At 39.8% G+C, this 23,147-nt stretch overlaps 1 protein-coding gene across 3 annotated transcripts in view; it reads left to right on the plus strand.

Moving 5' to 3' along the window:
* TAFA4 (TAFA chemokine like family member 4) overlaps nucleotides 1–23,147 on the plus strand; it is a 193,815-nt gene that overhangs the window by 163,222 nt on the left and 7,446 nt on the right. For all 3 annotated transcript variants that reach the window (XM_043975883.1, XM_043975882.1, XM_043975880.1), the window contains 2 exons: nucleotides 3,565–3,720; nucleotides 21,647–21,771. In XM_043975883.1, coding sequence (XP_043831818.1) covers nucleotides 3,565–3,720; nucleotides 21,647–21,771 — 281 coding nt within the window. The remainder of the gene's footprint in view (nucleotides 1–3,564; nucleotides 3,721–21,646; nucleotides 21,772–23,147) is intronic.

Below are 23,147 nucleotides of genomic sequence, written 5' to 3' on the forward strand. Positions count from 1 at the left end.
CGTGGAGTTTCTTGTGCTTTTTTCCTTTCAAGCTTATTTGGACTTCTTTAATGATCAAATAATGTCTCACTTAAGAAACATTTTGTAACAGGCAGAAGCAAATTTCTCTTGATAGGTTTCTTTCTTTCTTTCTTTCTTTCTTTCTTTCTTTCTTTCTTTCTTTCTTTCTTTTTTTTTTTTTGGCAAGGCAATTGGGGTTAAGTGACGTTCCTAGGGTCACAAAGCTAGTAAGTGTCAAGTGTCTGAGGCCGGATTTGAACTCAGGTCCTCTTGACTCCAGGGCCGGTGCTCTAACCACTGTGCCACCTAGCTACCCGCCCCCCTTGATAGGTTTCTAGTGAAACTCCCTAAATCTGAGTCTCCTGCAGAGTTCAGTGGTGTTAAGACCAAAAAGAGAAAGAGCCCCTGTGAAAGTGACTGATGTTTTATTGGAAAGGGACTCCCTTTCCAAGCAAAAACCTCTCTTCTCCTCCTCCTCCTCTACCTCACCACCATCCCATTAGGCCATCAATTCCTCTTAGTACAGGTAAAATGAAGTTAAATTTTATCTAATTTTTGTATTTTTATTTATGTCTGTCTAGTTTTAAGGTTTTGTGTCCTAACGATTGGATGACGCCACCTGCTGGAGACTTACTGTAGAAGAGTTCCGCCCATGAAGCGAAGGTCTTTGAGGGCAAGACCAGGAGTCTTTTCTTTGGTGTCAGGAAGTGACGGGGGCTAGTGGGAGGAGGAAGGAAGAGACTGGCGCTCGCTCTCACTCTCTTTCCTATGGACTCTGGTGGAGAGCGGAGCTAGAAATGTGCTCTCTCCCTTTAATAGATAGGAATCTAGGCCTTTCTCTCTCTCTTTACCAAATTCTTATTCTCCTTAATAAATGCTTAAAAGTCTAACTCTTGCTAAAGCTTATAATTTATTGGCGACCACTCATTGGATATTTTAGACAGACTAGCTAGAATTTTAACCCTTAACAGTGTCAAAAAACAACCCCATCAATTTATAAATTGCCAAGTAAAATGTGAACTTTCTGGGGTTCAGAGATGGATTATTTCAATTTACATTACTCCTAATGGAAAAATTCATTCAGTGCTTATTCTTTTCACCACCTCTTGTGCTTTTTGGAACCAATTAATGATGAGTACCAAGGTACTACTGTACAATATAATTTGAGGTGGAAGAAAATACTAACAACCAGAGGAAGTCAGGAAAGGCTTCCTGTTAGATGTGGCACATGAGCTGAGTCTGGAAGGAAATGGAGTATTTGAAGATGCTTGAGGTAAAGAGGAAGTATATTCTGGGCACTTGGGCAGATTAGATGACACCCAAGAATCCCTCTAGCCCTAAATTCTGTCAGGACCAAGTATGTTCCCCTACTCAGTGATAACAGATAAATGCTATCAGTTATAAGTATCACCTCTGACCTTGGGAAAGTCACTTGACTTGGGCCTCAGTTTCCTCAACTGTGAAATGAAAAAGTTGGACTAGATGGCCTCTGAAGTCTTTTCTAGCTCAAGATCCACAATTTCAGCAGGTATCAGAAGCAAGTTTTCTTTACTCTGAGACCAGTTCACTATCCACTAAGCCAAAATGCCACCTATGTGTCTGGACATACATCTTTAATCATAAGATTTTAAAAGATATGCAAATCAAAATAGCAACCAACACAGTCTGAGAGCCTAGTAAGTATTCCTAGAGAAATCAACTAAACTTGTTGTGGTCTCTGGGTAAGAGAAAAAAAGGAGTACAAGGAAAATAATTTAGGTGCTCAGATGAAAACCTCTCCATCCCTTAGGCATAGGAATGGGAAAGGCTTACTTGTCTAAGGAGTTCAGATGGTTGAATGATGGAATTCTAAGGGGCATTCCAGATTGGGGAGTCTATACCCTGCTTTTTCTCCATCACCACTATAAACATGGCAAATATAAAGAATGTTCTCCTTTACATCAGTGAGTGGCAGGTGAGGGATGTCCACAGGCATGATCGACGTGGAACTCTATGTCCTCTAGAAGGGAAAATGAATAGGAGCTCCTGGTCCAATGCCATGACTCCCATTTCTTCTCTGTCCTTTTTCCTTTTTGAAAAAGAAAACTGTGGCAGGTAAATCTTTTGTTTTTTGTTTCTTGAAAATATTTTAAATAGTATTTATTTTTAAAATTACATGTAAAGACAATTTTTAACATTCATTAAAAATTGTTTCAAATTTTCTCCATGGCAAATAATTTGATATAGGTTATATTAATGCAATCATGTAAAACACATTTCCATATTAGTCATGTCATGAAAGAAGAAACTGACCAAAAAAAAAACACCATGAAAAACTAAAGTGAAAATAGTATGCTTGTATCTGCATTTAGACTTCATTAGTTATTTCTCTGGATATAGATAGCATTTTTTATCAAGAGTGCCTTGGAATTGTCTTGGATCATTGTATTGCTGAGAATACCTAAGTCATTCACAAGTTGATCATTGTGCAATGCTGCTGTTACTATGGACAATGTTCTCCTGATTCTGCTCCCTTCACTTTTCATCAGTTCATATAAGTCGTTTGCCAGGTTTTTTGAAGTCCATCTTGCTCATGCATTTTTATTAGCACAATTGTATTCTAGCAGGCATGACATATCACTTCTTGCGGGATTGAACTTAGTCTTTGACTCTTCCTCTTTACTATGTGGGGAAGGTGAAACTTTATGGGCAAGACTGGCAAAAGTCTAGACTAGGGTGCTGGCCCTCGAGGATTACTTCATAGTCCCTGTTCGTAAGGCAGAGTGAGGAGGGAGGTCATTTATGAATGGATATAATATAAATGCGTGAAGATGCTTGGAAGTTTGTTCTCATTGACAGTTTAATTATCTCCCCTCCCAACTCTACCCAATGTGTTAAAATTATTTCTATGATAACTTTCAGCCCATCCCTATTTGTCAAAGGTTCTAGATGATTGTAGTGCAAATTAACAAGAGTTTTGTTGTTCTGGGAAATGTTTAACAATGACTCTGAAACATACAGACACTTTTAAGATTAATTTACAATATCAGCAATATCTCCATCACTATTTCTAATTCCAGGGCAAAACAATAAATCAAACCCTGATTTGTAGCATTTTCAAGGTTTCTGAAGTGTAAATGCTCATTGCTGAAAATTTAATAATTAGCTCTTATGAGGGTGGCTAAAATCTGGCTCCAACCCAACTTGGTTGATATAGTTATTTTGGTTCTGGTCAGTTGTGGAGTGAATTTCTGCTTAATAAACTCCTTATATTAAATGATGTTTGGTTACCTTTTTTTTCTCTCATAAAATTAGAGCCTTCATGCCCTGAAAGGTTAAGTCACTTACCCAGCATTACACAGCCAATAGGATAGGACTTGAACCCAGGTCTTTCTGACCCTAAGAGCTGGCTCTCTATCTATCATATCATACTACATTTCAGTTAACATGGCCAAGCTGTATTAAAAAGAAGAGAGAAAGAAAGAAAGAAACAAACTTGGGTACCTCAAATAGCAACATAGCTTTGTCCTTGCCCATTGTGAGACTAAATACCTTTGTATATGTTTTTGTCCATGAACATCTCAGGTCACCACCAGGTCAAGCAAGGGACATGTGAAGTGGTTGCCGTGCACCGTTGCTGCAATAAGAACAGGATTGAGGAGCGATCCCAGACTGTCAAGTGCTCTTGCTTCCCAGGGCAGGTAGCGGGTACAACAAGGGCTCAGCCTTCCTGTGTTGAAGGTAAGCAATCTCTAATTGATGCTACTGAGATCTCAGTGAGACTAAAAGAACTTAACCTCCTTCCCCTGTTTGTTGACTTTTTGCTGCCTGGGCTGTGTAATCCTTCCTCGTCTTAGTCCCTGCTTGTTGGTGGTGATGAATATATCATGGCATAATTAAGTCTCATAATATATGTAGTGATGCATCTCATATCTTTGTCAATATTATTCATGGCTTGAGGCATTCTTTCTCAGACTAGGGTCCTTAGGAGGCAGATCACCAATGGGCCTTACTTATGTCTGCTTGGACACAGCATGAAACCATTTGGTAATCAGGTTATCACTTAGGTTTAGAAAGACAGCATGGTGCAGTGGCCAGTGTTGGACTTAGAAGTAGGAAGACATGGCTGTCTGGTGTGTGACACTGGTAAATCACTTACAGGTCTTTCTGCCTTGGTCTCTTCACCTGTAAAACTAGGGAATTAAACCTGATGAATGAATGAATGGATGGATGAATGAAAGAATGAATGAATAAAAAACACTGATCAAATGTTGATCGTGCCAAACCCTGGTGTTAAACACCAAGCTTACAAATACAAAAGCAATGACAGTCTTTGCCCCCCAAAAGTCCACCCTTTTTTTTTTTTTTCTTTTCTTTTTTTTTTTTCAGTGAGGCAATTGGGGTTAAGTGACTTGCCCCGGGTCACACAGCTAGTAAGTGTTAAGTGTCTGGGGCCGGATTTGAACTCAGGTTCTCCTGACTCTAGGGCCAGTGCTCTATCCACTGCGCCACCTAGCTGCCCCTAAAAGTCCACCCTTTACTAGGGTAAGATGACATATAGAGGGCCTTGGTGATCAGAGAAGGACATTTTGTTTTGGAAACGTAGAGGGATGGTCATGCGATCGTGTGATCATAGATCTAGAGGCCATCTCATCTGATCATTTTCCAGATGAGGAAATTGAGGCCCGGGGAGTGATTTGCCCAGGATCACATGGATAATGAGTGTCAGGGGTGGGATTTGAATCCGTGTTTTTTGATTGCAGAGTTCTGGAGCTGAGAGGATTGGCTCCTCCAGGGCATTACCTCTGGCATGGACGGTAAAGCTAAGATCCCCATAATCTATGGTTGGAGATAAGTACTCTTGGCTCCTCTCTCCCAGCAGGTGTAGGGGAGAGAGCACTGGACTTGTGGTCAGAATGGGTCTGGGCCGTGCTTCTGCTCCTTACTAAATCGGGAGACCTTGGGCAAGTCTCCTCCTCTCTAAAGCTTAGTGTCCTTATCTGTAAAAGGAGGGGGTTGGACTTGATGATTACGGAGATCCCTTCTGGTTCTAAATCTAGAGCACTGGGATATGCTGTAATTCAGGGCTCACCAATTGAAAACAAAAACACATCCAGTAGTAGCAGGAGACAGCCCGGCAAAGTTAAGGATCACAGACCTGCAAATCTGATGTTATTCCAAATTTCTCAGGCTCAGTATTGAGGTGAGAACATGGAGAATTGACTGGCAAGAACCGGGAAGAAAATATGGCACCCAATGGGGAGCACTAGGCTTGCCTTTTGTCAGGGTTACACAGGAGGGAGATTGGCTAGGGAGACTGTGTGATTGCAAAGACAAAGGAAACATTTGAGTAGATCTAAGTATGCTGGGAGAAAAACTGAGGGTAGTACTGGCTACTCCCCAAGGGACAGGCCCAGCGCTTCACTCACGTGCTAGTGTTTATACAGTGGCCTTACAAATATTATCTCATTTTATCCTTACAGCAACCTTGGGGAGGTGAGGTGCTTCAAGTATTGTTATCACATTTTACTGATGAAGAAATTGAGGTGCAGCGGCTTCTTCTGAGAATCATAGCTAGTAAAAGGCAGACTGATTGTTGGAACTGAGGTTTCCTGATTTGAAATTCACTCGCTATCTCGACTCAAAAGGTGCACCTATTTTGGAAGCAAACAGTCTAAATGTGGGACCCATGTATAAAAGCAGTCATGGTGTAGTCACAGACTACATATCAGGAAGATATGGGTTCAGATCCTGCCTCTGACACCTATTTGCGGCAATATACCCTGGGGAAGATGTTCTAACTCTTTGAGTTTCCTTGTCTTTCTTGGTAAAATGGCCATAGCAGAACCTACGTCCATAGATGATAGAAAGATTCAAAGGAAGTGAACCTGCCATGTTTGCAGACTTTCAAGCACTAGATAATTACTAGTGACTGTTAGGCCTTCCTTCAGTCTCTTAGTAGGACACTACTGCTCTTGGCCTCCGGGCCCTGGGCAACTTCCTTCAGGGATTTTAGCTCTCTCTGCTCAGTTCACTTATCCTGTAATAATTATGTAGGGCTGTGCCATTAGCAGATGTGCAGGATATTTATTCCTCGCCAGATAGAGACATCCTTATCTTATTTGTCAACAAGAATGGGAAAGATCTAAAATAAAGGATATTCATTTGGAATTTACATTTAAATGAAAACAAGGGCCCCTAAAATGGTGCAGAAGAGAAGTACTTAATGTCCACATGAAAATCAGTGTGTCCGTATACATTTGGTAATCCACAAGGAAGTTCATATCTAATGTTTTCCTTGCTTTTCACACAAAAGCATGACTTCTTTAAAGTTAAACAGGAAAAATCCCAGCTGCCGGATTTGTTTTTTTCTTCCCTTTGTGGGTTATGATAAACTTGTGAAATATCCACAGGTCTCTGACATGGATCATTTGGTGAGGTTCAGCGGCTACCTTTGGGAACTTTTTTGGGGGAAATGATCATTTTGGGGGGGCTATCAGAGGCTGTGCTCATTTGAGATTTTGGTTTGGGGAGAATATTTATAATTCAGAAACACACCTCAAAAATAACTGCAGCTTCTGAAAGTCCTGCATCCCTCCCTGCCTCTCCTCCACCCCATCACATACCTTAAAGGCTTAATGTCTTCTGACCGCATCCTTCTTGACCATTTTTCCCCAATGTAGTCCCTTTAATCACTCCCTGCTTCATGGGATTTTCTCTCCTCCCTGGCTTCACAATTACTAACTGTCCTGCTACAAGGGGGACAAACAGCACAATGGTACAATAGGAAAGGGAGATGCGTTGGAGGCAGAGGCTCGAGTATAGAATGTAAGCTCCCTGCAAATAGAGGGAAGGGTTTTTTAAAATCGTCCCCAGTGCCTAGCATGGTGCTTGGAACACAGTAGGTGCTTAATTAAGTGCTAATCGATTGATTAATCCCACTTCTATTAATTAATATCTATGTAACCCTCGGACAAGTCCACAGTGTCTCAGGACCCTCAGTTTCCTCATATATAAAATGAGAGGATGGAGTAAATAACTTATTTTTTAAATTTAAATTTTATTTTCTTATTTTTTTTTGTTTTCACTGTATACACAGATCAGGGTTTTATTGTCCAAAATCTGTGGTTTGAAGGAAGGGAGGTATGCCTAGCCTCAGGCACCCAATTGCCTTCCTCCCACCCCTTAAAAGCCATAGAGAGGAGGGAAAGAACAAGGGAGGGGGACTTGGGATCCCAACCTAGCCCCCCAGGACACAGCTGGGCCAGGATCTGATTTTTTTAGAAGTTAAAATTACATTTTAATAAAGGGAGAAGGGGATAAAGACACCCAAACACTGATGGCTCAGACATCCTCCTGGGTGGGTGGGGGGAGGGTGTTTCTATGGATCCCCACCCCTCCCCGAATAAATAAGTTCTGGAGTTTGTCTGCCTTTCTAAGTGTTTCACTGTTGACTTCTTGTAACCTTTCTTGTGACCCTTGAGAGTGAGTATTTCTCAAGCCTCTGTCCTCCACACTCCCTTTTCCTCCCCTCCTGGGCTCCCTATTCACCCCCTCCCTTGCCCTCTCCCTTGGCAATCTCATCCACCCCCAAGGCTTTAACTCTCGATTTTCTGCAGATGGACCTTGAATCAGATTTTTCAGGCTGGCTTTTCTCTCAGGCTCCAGATATGTACCCTTAATTATCTACAGGACATCTCTGCCTGGCACCCAATGCCCTCCTCACACCAACATAATTGAACCAAATCAATTATATAGAATGAAACTTAGATTTCAGGCAGTTCCACCCCCCCATTTTACAGATGAGAAAACTGAGGCATAGAGGAGTTAAATTACTTACTCAAATTCACAAGGGAAGTAAATAGTAGAGAGGAAACCCAAAGCTTCTTTTAACTTCACTGTTTCTTCTAGCGGCATAAACATGTGCCAATCTGCCTGTGTTTTTTGTTTTGTTTTGTTTTTTCATTGAGGCAATTGGGGGTTAAGTGACTTGCCCATAGTCACACAGCTAGTAAGTGTTAAGTGTTTGAGGCCGGATTTGAACTCAGGACCTCCTGAATCCAGGGCTGGTGCTCTATCCACTGCACCACCTAACTGCTCCTGCCTGTGTTTTATTTTTTTTATTTTGTAGTGAGGCAGTTGGGGGTGGGGGTTAGTGACTTGCCCATAGTCACACAGCTAGTAAGTGGTAAGTGTCTGAGGGCTGGATTTTGAACTCAGGTACTCCTGACTCCAGTCCGGTGCTCTATCTACTGCGCCACCGTAGTTGCCCCCCCCCCCCCCGCCTGGTGTTTTAAACTGTTTTCTCTGACACTCAGTCCTTTCTTATCATCCTCTACCCGCATATGCATCCACCCACCCACCACCAATCCATCCATCCATCCATCCATTTATATATATATATATATATATATATATATATATATATATATATATATATATATATATATAAATCCCATTAGTACTGTCTACATAATAAAACTCACATCTGTCTCTTCCTCTATTTCAGCTGCTACCATCCTACTCAGGTCATCATTACCACTTACCTGGATTGTTTCAATAGCTTCCTAATGGGTCTTCTGACTTCTACTATAGTCCTACTCCAATCTATGCTCATATTGCTGTTGGATTACTCTTCGTTATAGTAGATCTGTTCATTTTGTTGTTGTTCAGTTGTTTTTCTGTCATGTCTGATTCTTTGTGACCCCATTCGGGGATTTCTTGGCAAAGATATTGGAGTGGTTTGCCATTTTCTTCTTCAAGAGATCATTTTTGTTGTTCAGGCATTTCAGTCATGTCTGATTCATGACCCCTTTTGGGGGTTTTCTTGGAAAAGATACTAGAGTGGTTTGCCATTTCCTTCTCCAACTCATTTACAGAGGAAGAAACTGAGGCGAAGAAGGTTAAGTGATGTGCCCAGGGTCACACAGCTAGTAGTATCAAGTGTCCTGAGGCGGATTTGAACTCAGATCCTCCTGAATCCAGGACTGATGCTTTATTTCACTGCCCTACCTAGCTGCCCCTCAGGGGTTATATCTTATCTAAACTTCATAACTCCCTCAGAGACTAATACAGTTCACCACTCATAGTAGGGAATGAATAGACATCTGTTGAGTTTAATTGAATGTCAAAGAATGTGACATCACTTCCATTCTTTGTGATGGGAAATGCAATCTAGACATTTATGAAAATATGAGTCTACATGGATAACACTAAATGACCCTCTTGATAAAATGAAATAATTCCTGGATGCAAAATAAGATTAATTCATTTCTCAAAGTGAATGCTTTAATGAAATGTGTTGTCTTTTGTTAGGGAGTACTTGAGTTGTTTTATAAAGAAATTAATCAGGAAGTTCATGATATAGGAACTGAAGGATTTTTTAAAGTATTTTTTTTTCTTTCCATTGATAACCAGTTTTTATACTCTGGGGAATTTTTGGATTCACCTTAGATAAGAATGTAGTTTATGGTCTGTAGCAAAGACCATTAGTTGTGGTCATGTCAAATTTACAGAGAAACAAAAAAAAAATTACAGAGAAACTAAGGTTTGTTTGGTATCTCTTTAAACCTTAGTATTAATTGATAAAATTGATGGTGTTTTATCAATCATGCTAGGTGGCTCAGAGCATAGTGCACCAGTCCTGGAATCAGGAGGACATGAATTTAAATCTGGTCTCAGACACTTATTAGCTATGTGACTCTGGTCAAGTCACTTTGCCTTAGTTTTCTCCTCTGTAAAATAAGCTGGAGAAGGAAATGGCAAATCACTAGAATATATCTAGGTATATCTAAATGTAGTAACATAGAAAATATACATTATATATGTCATATATGTGTGTATGTATATATCTATTTTTGATATATGTATAAAATTTAATTATATATCACAAATAATTTTTTTTAATAAAAAAAAGGAAGGAGCAGGTAGGTGATGCAGTGGATAGAGCACTGGCCCTGGAGTCAGGAGGACCTGAGTTCAAATCTGGCCTCAGACACTTGACACTTACTAGTTGTGTGACTCTGGGCAAGTCACTTAACCCCAATTGCCTCATCAAAAAAACCAAACGAACAAACAAAAAAGAAATCCCTGAATGGGGTCATGAAGAATTGGACATAAGTGTAAATCAACTGAATACCTATCAATTCTCATACTTTTTGACTTCAGCATTTGACACCGTTGACTACCCTGTCACCCTGGATTTCTTCTGCTTTTTGGATCTTTGTGACATTGTTCTTTCTTGATTCTCCTCCTGACTGTCTTACCATACTTTGGTATCCCTTGCTAATGGACCATCAGGATCATACTTCTAACTGTGACTGTTGCACCAAAGTTGGGCCCTCTTCCCTCTCTACACTTTCCCTTTTTTTTTTTTTTTTTTTTAGTGAGGCAATTGGGGTTAAGTGACTTGCCTAGGGTCACACAGCTAGTAAGGGGTGTAAAGTGTCCGAGGCCGGATTTGAACTCAGGTACTCCTGAATCAGGCCGGTGCTCCATCCACTGCGCCATCTAGCTGCCCCTGCCATCTAGCTGCCCCCTACACTTTCCCTTTTGATGATCTTTTTTGCCCACGTGGATTTAAGGATCGTTTCTTAGCTGATGCCTCTAACATCTATATTACCAGGCCTAGTCTCTGTTCAAAGTTCCAGTCTCATATCACCAAAAGCCTATTAGTTAGCCTGTGGGCATTTCAAGCTGAAGATTGAAATAGAATTCATTATCTTTCCCCCACAAATGATCCCCATTTCTAGACTTCGATATTTATTATGTCAAGAGCACCACCATCATTCAAAGTCCTTCCTGAAGAGTGTTATTTAGAAGGGAACACAACACTCCATATATGCTTTGACCAGGGCAATGTGGAAACTCCGTAGTGTTGGACCCTGTATCTCTCAGTGTAGCTTAAGAATGAATTTTCTTATTTGCCACATTAAAGTGTTCAGAAGATCACAGTTCTAGAGATGGGAGGAATGTCAAAAGTTATCTAGCCAACCTTTTCACTTTACAGATCAGGAATCCAAGATCCACATAGATAAAAGATGACATGAGCAACATTATCTTTTGTTGTTGTGTTGTTCAGTTGTTTTCAACTTTTTGTGATTCCATTTGAGATTTTCTTGGCAAAGATACTGGACTGGTTTGCCATTTCCTTCTCCAGATTATTTTAAACTGAGATAAGTGAGGTCAAGTGTCTTGTGAAGGGTCACACAGCTACTAAGTGTCTGAGGCTGGACTTGAACTCAGGTCTTCCTGACTCTAGGCTAGGCGTTCTGTCCACTGTATCATCTAGCTGCCCAGTGTCACCAAGGTTGAAGAAAGCAGTGACATTTTATGGGTGGGAGAGCCGTATTGAGCACCTTGTTAAAGGATACATAGTTGGGGAATGTCAGAGGAGGAATTTGAATGCAGATCTTTGATAACCCCAGTTTCTCAGTATATCCATTATACCAAACTCTTTCCCCTTCTTTTCTTATAACATGTAATGTGAGACAGTTAGGTGGTACAGTGGAGAGAGTGCCAGGCATAGAGTCAGGAAGTGTCATCTTTCTGAGTTCAAATCTGGCTGCAGACACTTACTAGCTATGTGACCCTGGGCAAGTTACTTAACCCTGTTTTCCTCAGTTTCTTCATCTGTAAAATGAGCTGGAGAAGGAAATGACAAACCACTCTAGTACCTTTGCCAAGAAAACCCCAAACGGGGTCATGAAGAGTTGGACATTACAGGAAAAAGAACACCAGAAAACCCCCCACCATCTAACTTGCAGAACTTTCTCCCTACTTGCCTCTAAAGTTAATAAATAGCTCAGTAGGTGAAACTTGTAATAACTGTGGTCAGGGCAAAATAATAAAACAAAAAATACATTAACATCTGGGAAGGTATTCCTATAACAATTTCTATTTCCATGGGAAATATATGCCATTTAGATATCGCTTAATCTTCTTGTCTTTATTTTCAGTGTAAAAAGGTAATTTTTAGTTAAGCCCTAATTCTGTGTAAATATAATTAAGCTAAATCAACATTTGAGAAACTAAATCTTCAGATGTGAGCCTGTTCTTACTTAGGCTAATTTAAAAGTATAACAGCCCAAGTACCCCTAGAAATACATGGGTTTTTCCTTAATGGGTTATATATTTGGAACAAGGGATATAGAAGACTCTGCACAACAATGAGGAATGCAAACAGACTAGGGCAGTGCCTATTAATATTTTACCTGGAAAATAATGGCCAAAGATGCCACACTGAAGACCAGGCACTCCACAAGTTATGTAGAATTCATGGGTTTTTTTTTGAATCTGAGACTTGTAAAAGAGGAAGTTCATTACAATGTGATGGTACAAGTTGCCAATGAAGGCATACACTCCCTCAGTGCCACGAATTTTTATGGCAAACAGCTGTAGTGCCTTTGTAAAATTAAGAACTCCTTTATGGTTAATGAAGGCATTTTTAGAATAGAAACTAATAGATGTTCTCATTTGAAGCACTCTGCAGTATTTTGTAAAAGGAAAGAAAAATGTATCTCCTATGCATTATTTTTCTTGTAGAGAAGAGTGTGTTAAGGAGCCATATGTTCTCCATGGCTATTAGAATAGATTTCTGCTTCTGGTTCTTTGTCTTACCTCATAGCCCTGCCCTGACTCCCATAGCTTAAACTTCTGAATGGTAAACTCACCCTTTTTTCCCTGAAAAGGTCAAATATTGCTCCAGCAGGAAGTTCTCGATCTAGCTCTTCACTGATAAGGAGCATTTATTTTTCTGTCTGTGCTAGTGTTCCTTCTTTTAGTGCCCTCTCTCTCCATGACAGCTAGGTGGCATGGTGAATAGAGCTCTAGGCCTGGAATCAGAAGGACTTATCTTCATGAGTTCAAATCCAGCCTCAGGGGGCAGCTAGGTGGCGCAGTAGATAAAGCACTGGACCTGGATTCAGGTGTACCTGAGTTCAAATCCAGCCTCAGACACTTGACACTTACTAGCTGTGTGACCCGGGGCAAGTCACTTTAATCCTGTTTGCCTCAGTTTCTTATCTGTGAAATGAGCTGGAGAAGGAAATCTCTGCCAGGAGAACCCCAAATGGGGTCATGAAGAGTTGGACATGATTGAAATGACTCAAAACTCAGACTTAAATTGAAGAAAGTAGGGAAAACCATCAGACTATATAGGTATGACCTAAATAACATCTCTTATGAATATGAAGTGGAGATGATGAATAGATTTAAGGGATTAGTTCTGGTAGATAGAGTGCCTGAAGAGCTATGGACAGAGGTTTGCAACACTGAGCAGGAGGCAGCAATAAAAACCATTCCAATGGGAAAAAAAAAAGAACAAAAAAAGCAAATTGGCTGTCTGATGAGACTTTACAAATAGCTGAGGAAAGGAGAAAAGTGAAAGGTAAAGGAGAAAAGGAAAGATATACTCAACTGAATGCACAATTCCAGAAAATAACACAGAGATAAGGTTTTCTAAAATGAACAATGTAAAGAAATAGAGGAAAACATAGTACATGAAAAACAAGATATCTGTTCAAGAAAATTAGGGATACCAAGGGAAAGTTTCATGTAAAAACAGACATGATAAAATGGTAGGGATTTAACAGAAGCGGAAGACATTAGAAAGAGGTGGCAAGGTTATACAAAAGAACTATGTAGGAAAGATCTTAACATCACTGATAACCACAATGGTGTGGTTACTATCTAGAACCAGAAATCCTGGACAATGAAGTCACATAGACCTTAGGAAGCTTTCCTAACAATAAGGCTAGTGGAGGTGATGGAATTCTAGTTGAACTATTTAAATCCCTAAAATATGATGTTAAATTGCTCCACTGAATATACCAGGAAATTTGGAAAATAGAACAATGGCTATTGGATTGGAAAAGGTCAGTTTATGTCCTGATCCTAAAAAAGGGTAATGGCAAGGAATGTTCATATTACCAAACAATTGTGATTGTTTTACATGCCAGTAAGGTTATGCTTAAGATTCTGCAAGCTAGGCTTCAGCAATATGTGAACCAAGAAATACCAGAAGAGCAGGCTAATTTTCAAAGAGGCAGAGGAACTAGAGACCAAATTGCCAATTTTTGCTGAATTAGGGAGAAAGAAAGGGAGTTCCAGAAAAAAACAAACAAAAAACCCCAAACAAACATCTACTTCTGCTTCACTGACTACACTGTCACAACAAAATGTGGCAAGTCCTTAAAGAGATGGGAGCACCAGTTCATTTTATTTAATTCTTGAGGGACCTGTACTGAAGAAATAAGAAGAAACGGGACAGAACATGGAACAATTTATTGGTTTAAGATCAGAAAAGGAGAACGACAAGCTGTATATTGTCACCTTACTTATTTAACTTACATGTAGAGTACATCATGTGAAATGCCAGGCTGGATTAATCAAAAGCTGGAATTAAGGTTCCTGGGAGAAATATCAACAGTCTCAGATATACAGATGTTACCGTTCTGGTGGCAGAAAGTGAAGAAGAATTAAGAAGCTTCTTGATGAGGGAGAATATAAAAGCTGGCTTGAATCTTAAGATCAAAAGAACGAAGATCTTGGGAACTGTTCCTATCATTTCCTGGCAAAGAGAGGGAGAAGAAATGGAAGCAGTGTCAGATTTTTTATTCTTGGTCTCAAAGATCTTTGCAGATGGTGACTAAAGCCATGATATTAAAAATATTTTTGATCCTTCGAATGAAAGCCATGGCAAATCTGGAGAGCATACTAAAAAGCAGACATCACCTTGCTGACTAACGTATGTATAGAAAAATATATGTTTTTTATAGTAGCAATGTATGGGTGTGAGATTTGGACTATAAAGAAAGCTGAGCACTGCAGAATCAATGCTTTCAAATTGTGGTGCTGGAGTAGACTTTTGAGAGTCCCTTGGAAAGCAAGAAGATCAAATCAGTTGATACTTAAATAAATGTATTCAGGCTATTCACTGGAGAGTCAAATACTGAAACAAGAGCTTAAATACTTTGGCCACATAATAAGAGTTGACTCATTGGAAAAGACCCTAATTTGGGAAATATTGAAAACAAAAGGAGAAAGGGACAACAGTTATTGAGATGGATATTTTAATGGCAACAAAGAACATGAACTCAGATAGACTTTGAGAGATAGTGGAGGATAGTAGGGTCTGGCATGCTATTGTCCATGGGGTCATGAAGATTTGGACACAACTGAATAACTGAACAATAACAAGGAATCTTTACTAATGATAAGAGGTATATAAAAGCAGAATTGGCAGCCCAGGGGGAGGTGGAGTATGTTCTGTTAGCACTTCTCCTGCATTAGATTATGAGCTCTTTGAGGGTAGGGACTTTTGCTTTTCTTTGTATCCTCAGTGCTTGGCATAAAATGTTTACTAATTGGTTGATAAATTTATTCTTCCTCACTGGAAGTCTTCAGGCAAAGTCTGGTTGACCACTTGTTGAATTCTTGTTTAGGCATGGCTTGGACCCGGGGACCTTAATCACAAGCCCATAGGATCACAGTTTAGAGCTGGAAAGAACTTAGAGGACATTTAATCTAGTCCTTTCATTTTACAGAGGAGAAAACTGAGACCCATGGAGTTATGTGCTCAAGGCCACGTAGAAATGACATTTGATTGTAGGTCCTCTGACTTCAAATTCAGCATACATTCCATTCTGTCCCATTGCTTCTCAGGTGCCTTCCAACTCTGAAAGTCTGTGTTCAGGAAAAGAAGTATAAATCCAATGTGTGAAAATAAAAATGCCTTTTACTTTATAAATTTTAGATTTTAAAATTTCTTTTAAGTTAAATTTAAATTTAAATTAAATTTCTTTTGTTTTCACATTGCCTATATATCACCACCCTATCCATGTCCTTTCTCTTCTCCTTTCCCTGAGAAACATCCTTTATATTATAAATTTTTTTTTTTAAGTGAGGCAATTGGGGTCAAGTGACTTGCCCAGGGTCACACAGCTAGTAAGTGTTAAGTGTCTGAGGCCAGATTTGAACTCAGGTACTCCTGACTCCGGGGCCGGTGCCCTATCCACTGCGCCACCTAGCTGTCCCTATATTATAAAATTTAAAAAAGCCACGAGTAAGAGGAATGTTACATGTTTATAATTCCTTCTTTGGGGAAGACTGAGGCTGGTGGATTGCCAGAGGTAGGCAGTTCAGAGCCAATTGAATGTCTGCACTAAGTCCAATACCAATATGGTGAGCTCTTGAGAGTAGAGGGGAGGTGGTACTAGGCTGACTAAGGAGGGGCAGACCAGCCTATGTTTGAAATAGAACAGGTCCAAGGTTCTACTATGCTGACCAGCAGTGCAGTCTGCCTATGAGTGGTTACTATACTTCTATCCTGCATGAGATAGGGAGATCTACTCTCCCTAAAACAAACAGATAAATAAAGAAAAAAAAGGTTTTGGGTGAAACCAATCAATACATTGAAAAGAAATCTTATTTTCTTTGCATTGTTCCACACCTGTGCCCTTATATCAGTGCAGTTCAGCATAAGCTGAGTGATTTAGAGAGTTAATTGGGAGAACTGAAGTGATTTGTCCAGGTTCAAACCACTAGAAGGTGTCAAAGTCTTCCAGAAGTTAGTTCCCTACCCAATTCACTGGGTTGCTGCTCATAAAAACTAGTCTTCACTCCATATTCATCAATATTCTAAATTTGTTAGGATGTAAGATACTTGAGCCCAGGGCCTGATTTATTTTTGCATTTTATCCCCAACTTCTACCATGATGTCTTGCACAGAGGGAGCCTTTGATAACTATTAGTCAAATTTGTTAAATCTCTCTAGATTTTGTGTATCAGGTTTATGTGAAGGCGGAAGCAAATATCTGTGTCAGGAAGAGAGTAGATAGGTAAAGCTAAGCCTACAAGGGCATTAGCTTCCCAGAAGGATCCTGGCGTAACATCTTCATTTTGGGAAATAGCTGTCCTCAGAACTGAGGCTCCAAACATAGTGAAACTGGGAAGACTTTGCCAACCAGCCCTAGGATATAATCCATGTTCTTTATAAAATAGTACAACAATGCCCCAGCTGAAGACTTGGGTTGGAGAAAGGGAGACCACAAAAGTTGAGTGGTATGGAGACAGTGAAATGAGCCTCAGGACTCTGGGAGTAAGACTGTTTGGGCCAACTTGGAGGGCCCAAGAAGTGTCAGGAAGGATAATGTAGTTATTCTTTCCACATTGTGCCTTTCCCATAGTGGTTTTGATATATTATGGGTTGGCATAAAAAATAAAATGGGAATTTTTTGGGAGTTTTGTGGAAGCCACAGATGACAAGTGAAGACCAGCAGACAACACAGGAAAAAATATAGAAACTCAGAAATATATAAAACATATTTATAATATTGTATAATATCAAGATATTTTATCTTTTAATACCATAATTATTCAGACTTCTCTGGTATTGAGGGCCAAAAAATGTAATGCTGATTTTCTTTTCTTTTTTTTTTTGGGTGGGGCAATGGGGGTTAGGTGACTTGCCCAGGGTCACACAGCTAGTTGGTGTCCACTGTGCCACCTAGCTGACCACCTATGCTGATTTTCTAGACTGAGGGGACACTGAGCCCCTAACCCCAGCACTGTGGAAGGGATACTTGTATTGCTGAAACTCTTTAAATTTCAGGACCTTTAGGTAGTAATTCTATTTTCTCCTTTTTCTTCAGGGCTCCTTCTAGGAAGCCCTGTACCCTTTCCTTCTGGGCATGGGGAAAGCCTGTTCATCTTTATTTATTTTAAAAGATCACTCTGTCTTTATAAACATTGATAACTACAGGCTTTTGCTAGTCTGGATATACTTAGTGGAAACAATTGAGAGGAAGCAATTAAAGGGACAACATTCTTAGAGAAAAAAGAAAGATTTGACGCTGATATGTTTTGCCAGACAACTGTCTCCATCTAGGGATTCAGAGCTGGGAAATTAAAAAAAGGAGAGAGAATTATAGCTCCATTAATACAATGCCCTGAGATAAGAATAAGCATTTGTATGAAGAAATCTATATAGGCATAGGTCAGTAGATGGGTGAAGTGCTTTAGGAGTGACTAAACAATCTGGCTCACCACCCTACCTTCACTCCTATAGATATATCATCTAAAATTTCATTATTTAAGGAACTGATTTCTTTTATGTGGTTACTCTCTTAACTGAAGTCCATACATTCAGGAGTGTAGTGGTAAATGTTCAACAACCAGCTCTCTGAAAAAAAAAAAGATTGTATCCGCAACTTACTATTACATTTAATCTGCATTAGTAATACTTTCTTAAGTCTAGGTTATCAATAAAATAATAAATCAGTTCCTGATTTGTCACTTTTGCCAATTTCCAAAGTAAAAACAATCACACTGGACATTTAACAATCAACTTTCATGGGTTGGTTTAAATTTCTATTGATGCATGTGTTCCGGTCTACTCCTGCTCCATCACGAAGTTTCATCTTTGAGAATTACTATAGTAGAAATTCATCACCTTCTGCCTCTTTCTGGAAATGAACCTCTTTAACTGTAGGCTGATCTTTGGATGATAAACATCTTTCCAAATATGTAGGACCTGCCCAATCTTGGGTTCAAGTGGCATGACATTCAGGAACCCAAGGCCACACACCTCCATAGCAAAAGGAAGCATAAGAGGGGGATTTCAATGGATGATGTAAAATCAAAACATTCATCTAATGCCAGTCAATGAGATCTCACTGCTTTTTTGATTGAATTGAGTGACTGTATTTGCCATTTATATGGCTATGAACAATGTCAGAAAGAGCTCTTTTACCACACCTATGATTTCATGAGTAGAGAGGGCTCTAAGTGACCAACAGCCTCTACCAACACAGAGCAGATGGACTTATAGTCATGGAAAGATACCCACTAAGCCATACCCACTAAGCCACCTTGCCTCTCAAAAGGAGGGGATTACTTCCATTAGACATCCTTTTTGGATGGTAATGAAAGTTTTCTACTTAAACTTGCTAAACCCTGATATCAAGTTTTCGAACGTTATATGGTCCTTTAAGAATTAAGAACTTTATCCTTGACCATGTGCATCTACACAGAAAGAGCTTCCCACTGAGTCACAAATAGCAACACTTCAGTACTCTATCATGGATTTGGAGTCATGTTCCACTTCAAAATCTTGACCTTGCCTATCTCCTACCTTTGCGACCTTGGTCAAGTCATCTCACTGGGCCTCAGTTTCCTACTCTGGAATATGAGGAGATTGAATTAAATGTCCTGTAACTTTCCTTCCATGTCAAGATCCAAGCTCCTATGATCTTTAACTAATTTCCCCTTTGATAGAAACTTCCATACAACTTAAACAAGAAAAGAACCAATAATCAGTATTTGTAAGAGGATGGAACTAAACATATTCAGGCTACTTTTTAACATACAAACAAGTTTGATGGAATGCCCCTAAAATAACAAGTGAATTGAACCAAGTTTCTCTAAATTTTTTAGGGGTGGGGGAAGAGAAAAATGGGGGAGAATAATTTACATGACTAAATTTTGCCCCTCTCATTGAAGCAGCTAGGTAGTACAGAGCATAGGATTTAGAATCAAGATGGCCTGAGTTCAAATCCTGTCTTAGACATTTACTGGCTGTATAAACCTGGGCAAATAATTTCATCCCTCTGCACCTCAGTTTCTTCATTTGTAAAATGGGGAAAACAATAATGCCTACTTCACAGGGTTGTGAGGATCAAATGAATTAATACCTTTGGCTCATTTGTAAACTTTCAGTGTTATAGAAATATTGGCTATTGTTATTTCAATTATTATTCTTACACCATAGATTTAGAGCCAAAAGGACCTTTAGAAGTCCTAAATTTTCCTCATTTCCTAAAGTCCTCATTTTCCATATGACGGAATTGGGGAGACTTGCCCAAAGTTACTTACGACTAGGTGGCAAAGTTGAGATTTGAACTCATCTTCTGGCTCCAACGGCTCTGCCCATGGTGCTTCCCGTTTGGACAGCACCCCATCAATAGAGTGAACCTTGTCCAAGCACTGGGTACCTGGGTGATAAATCTCACTGTATTTCCTGCTTTGTAGGTTGAAAATACAAATCATTTCATTAGCAGGTCTCCTGGCTGCCAGCTGGGTAGTTGGTGAGGCAAGTCTACGGGAGTATTCTGCAGGTGAGTTAATTAGCACAAGGCAGCTGGAAAGCCAGCCAGTGGCAGGCTTCCCTCTCTCCATTTGTTTGGAGTGTTTCTGTGCAATAATTGACTTCAAGTGGCACCTCAGTGATCAGAATTAGGGCAGAGTGGCTGGATGGGCTCTATTTTATTCAGATGGCTGAACAGCAAGTGAAACATGAAGATAGGATGGGATTTTTTAATGTGTTTTTGTCTTTGCACTTCAGAAATGAGTTTGCTGCTGGGCCCAGGTGCTTTGTGGAGTTGACTGTTCTCAGCTCTCCCTGGAATGTTAATTTTGGCTGTTTTTATTCAAGCAGATGAACCTTCCCTCTCTCCATGACTAACTTTAGTGGTTATGGGTAGCAAAAGTAAGGAAAGGATGGATGGTCTTGCCATTCAGTCTAAAATCTCACCAAACATGGTTTGGCATCACTTATCTTTTAGTCATGGAATAGTGGATACCTGTGTTGACCCAGAGCTCTGTTACTCATTACTTCCTCACCCTGAGCCTCCCTAAAATGGGGATGGCATCATAAAAATCTTAGAGATGGAAGGGACCTCAGTGGTCATCTACTCCAATCCACACCTGGTCAAGGAATGCAGCTACCATATCCCTTCACTGCCCAAATCTCCTGATTTTTCCTGACCCCCAGTTCCTCCAATCAATTTTCATCTTTCTGAGGACTTTTTCCAGTTTATCAGCATCCTCCCCAGAATGTGATGCCCAGAAGGGACCATAACACTTCATATGATTGTGGTGGAGTGCAGCAGAATCATTCCCTCATTGGTCCTCCCCACTACTTTTATGAACAACGTCCACTGAAGATAGAGCAAAATCCATCATGGGTGCTCTATCTTCAGTCCTCTGATGGAGGACCATTGATTCTTTAAAATGGAAATACCCTTTAAACTTAATTCTTTTGGAGTATTATTCAGGTGATAGAAGTCAACATTTCTAAATAAATGGAGGAGAACAGAAGCAATTAATGAAGACTGCTGGGTATGGGAATGGTTGGAAGTCTAGATGCCCTGATTGGCACCCACATATCCTACTGTTCATGGCAGTTGCAATTTGATGCTACTTGGCAACTTCTCTTTTCCTTGTCAAGCTGATTGTTTGAACCCACGTGTAAGATTCTATATTTATCCCTAATAAGTCTGATCTCATTGTTGTGCCCAGTGTTCTATCCTATCAAGATAATTTTACATCTTGACACTGATATTCCCTCCCTCCCTCCTTCCCTCCCTTCCTCCCTCCCTCCCTCCCTCCCTTCCTTCCTTCCTTCCTTCCTTCCTTCCTTCCTTCCTTCCTTCCTTCCTTCCTTCCTTCCTTCCTTCCTTCCTTCCTTCCTTCCTTCCTTCCTTCCTCTTTCCCTCCTTCTCCTCCTTCCTCCCTTCCTGATTAAGGCATTAATTATGAATGAAAACAATTCATCTTTATAACAATTGAATTGATGTAACCCAATCATGAAGGAAGGTGATGTTTTCCCTCACAGATCAATGAAAACAAAGCTCCCTTTAATGCTTCTGACTTGGGTTTTCTCTTCCAGCCTCCATTGTCCTACAGAAATGGTGGTGTCATATGAACCCATGTCTGGATGGAGAAGATTGTAAGGTACTTCCGGATTATTCTGGATGGTCTTGCAGCAGTGGCAACAAAGTAAAAACCACCAAGGTAAGCTTGGTGGCGGGGAGAAAGCACAAACAGAATCAATGGCTGTGGCCAGTTATTAATGATGTTTACTTTTCATGGTTTCCTAATTTAGACATTGAGAGAACTGTATTTCACGTTGATCAAACTGGTTGTTCACTCACTACCCCATGGTCTGGCCTTTACTAAAGAGAGATTTCCCAGCATCCTCCTTCATGTCAGGTTTTATGGAGCTGTGATTTGGTGGGGTAGCTCGTTTTTTAGTCAGTGATACTAAATTTATTTCACTTCTTTTGTGGGCCTGATTTAAAGCAGAGGTTCCCTAGATGACAGGCTAATGTATCAAAACACTATGGCAAATATCCCCATACAGATGGATCCCTGAAATAGAAATGCTCCTTAAAAAGAAAATCATTGTTTATTTGATAGAAAATGTGACTTGAGTGATAGAAGCCAATGTTTTTAAATAAATGGGGGTGGGGGGAGGTGAAGACATATGAGAAGTCACCTGTTCAGTCTCTGGCCCTCTTTTTTCTATATAAAATGAAGTTATTTAAGGTCCCATTTCAGCTCTGAATCTATGATCCTACTAGTGGATATAATTATCACCATATGTGATTAAATGTTGGTGATCCTAATAAATTAGAAATCTAAAAAAACCCCTTTTAATGGTCTTTTATCTGGTGTCTTACATTCACTTGTCAACACTGAACTTTTCCCTTGCTGTGAATCTCAGGACCATGGAACAATACTTTCATAAATGTAAAAACAAGACAATGAATATAAACCAAATGGGTTCTGGAAATTAAGATTAATTTGTGTAACAGCATCTTAGCAGACCTTTCCCCTAAAGTCAGGTATTGCTCTACGGTGCATTAGCATACATATACCTTAGGGCCCTGGGTGTTAGGAAGCAAGGCCTACTCTTACTAAATTTATTTTGTAGTAGTAACATTTTATCGAGTGCTTCCAAAAAGTCATAGTCACATCATTCTGCTCCCTAAGTCATTGTGATGCCAAGAATTCTTTTTAGTAGTGGGCCACTGGAGAATCATTCTGAAGTCATAAAACTTTGTTTCCTTTATTAATCCAAGGAAGTGTGACTCAGACTGTATAAAACATTTTATGTCTTTTATAGAGCTTATGCACATTTAGGAAATTCATTTGTAGAGCTGTGTCCACTTCTCAGGTCCAGGTTACTAGCATTGAAGAAAAAGAAACAGACTCATGGCCTCTTCTCATCAGCTTAGATTCATTAGCTAGATATATTTACTGTGTAGAAAAGAGTATTGACTAGCTGATATTTTCAATCAATCAATAAACATTTATTAGGCACCTACTATTTGCCAGCCACTGTACTAAGTGTTAGGGATACAAAAAAGGCAGAAAACAGTCCCTGC

This window comes from Dromiciops gliroides, chromosome 1, assembly GCF_019393635.1.
Source record: "Dromiciops gliroides isolate mDroGli1 chromosome 1, mDroGli1.pri, whole genome shotgun sequence".
NCBI classification, from domain to species: domain Eukaryota; kingdom Metazoa; phylum Chordata; class Mammalia; order Microbiotheria; family Microbiotheriidae; genus Dromiciops; species Dromiciops gliroides.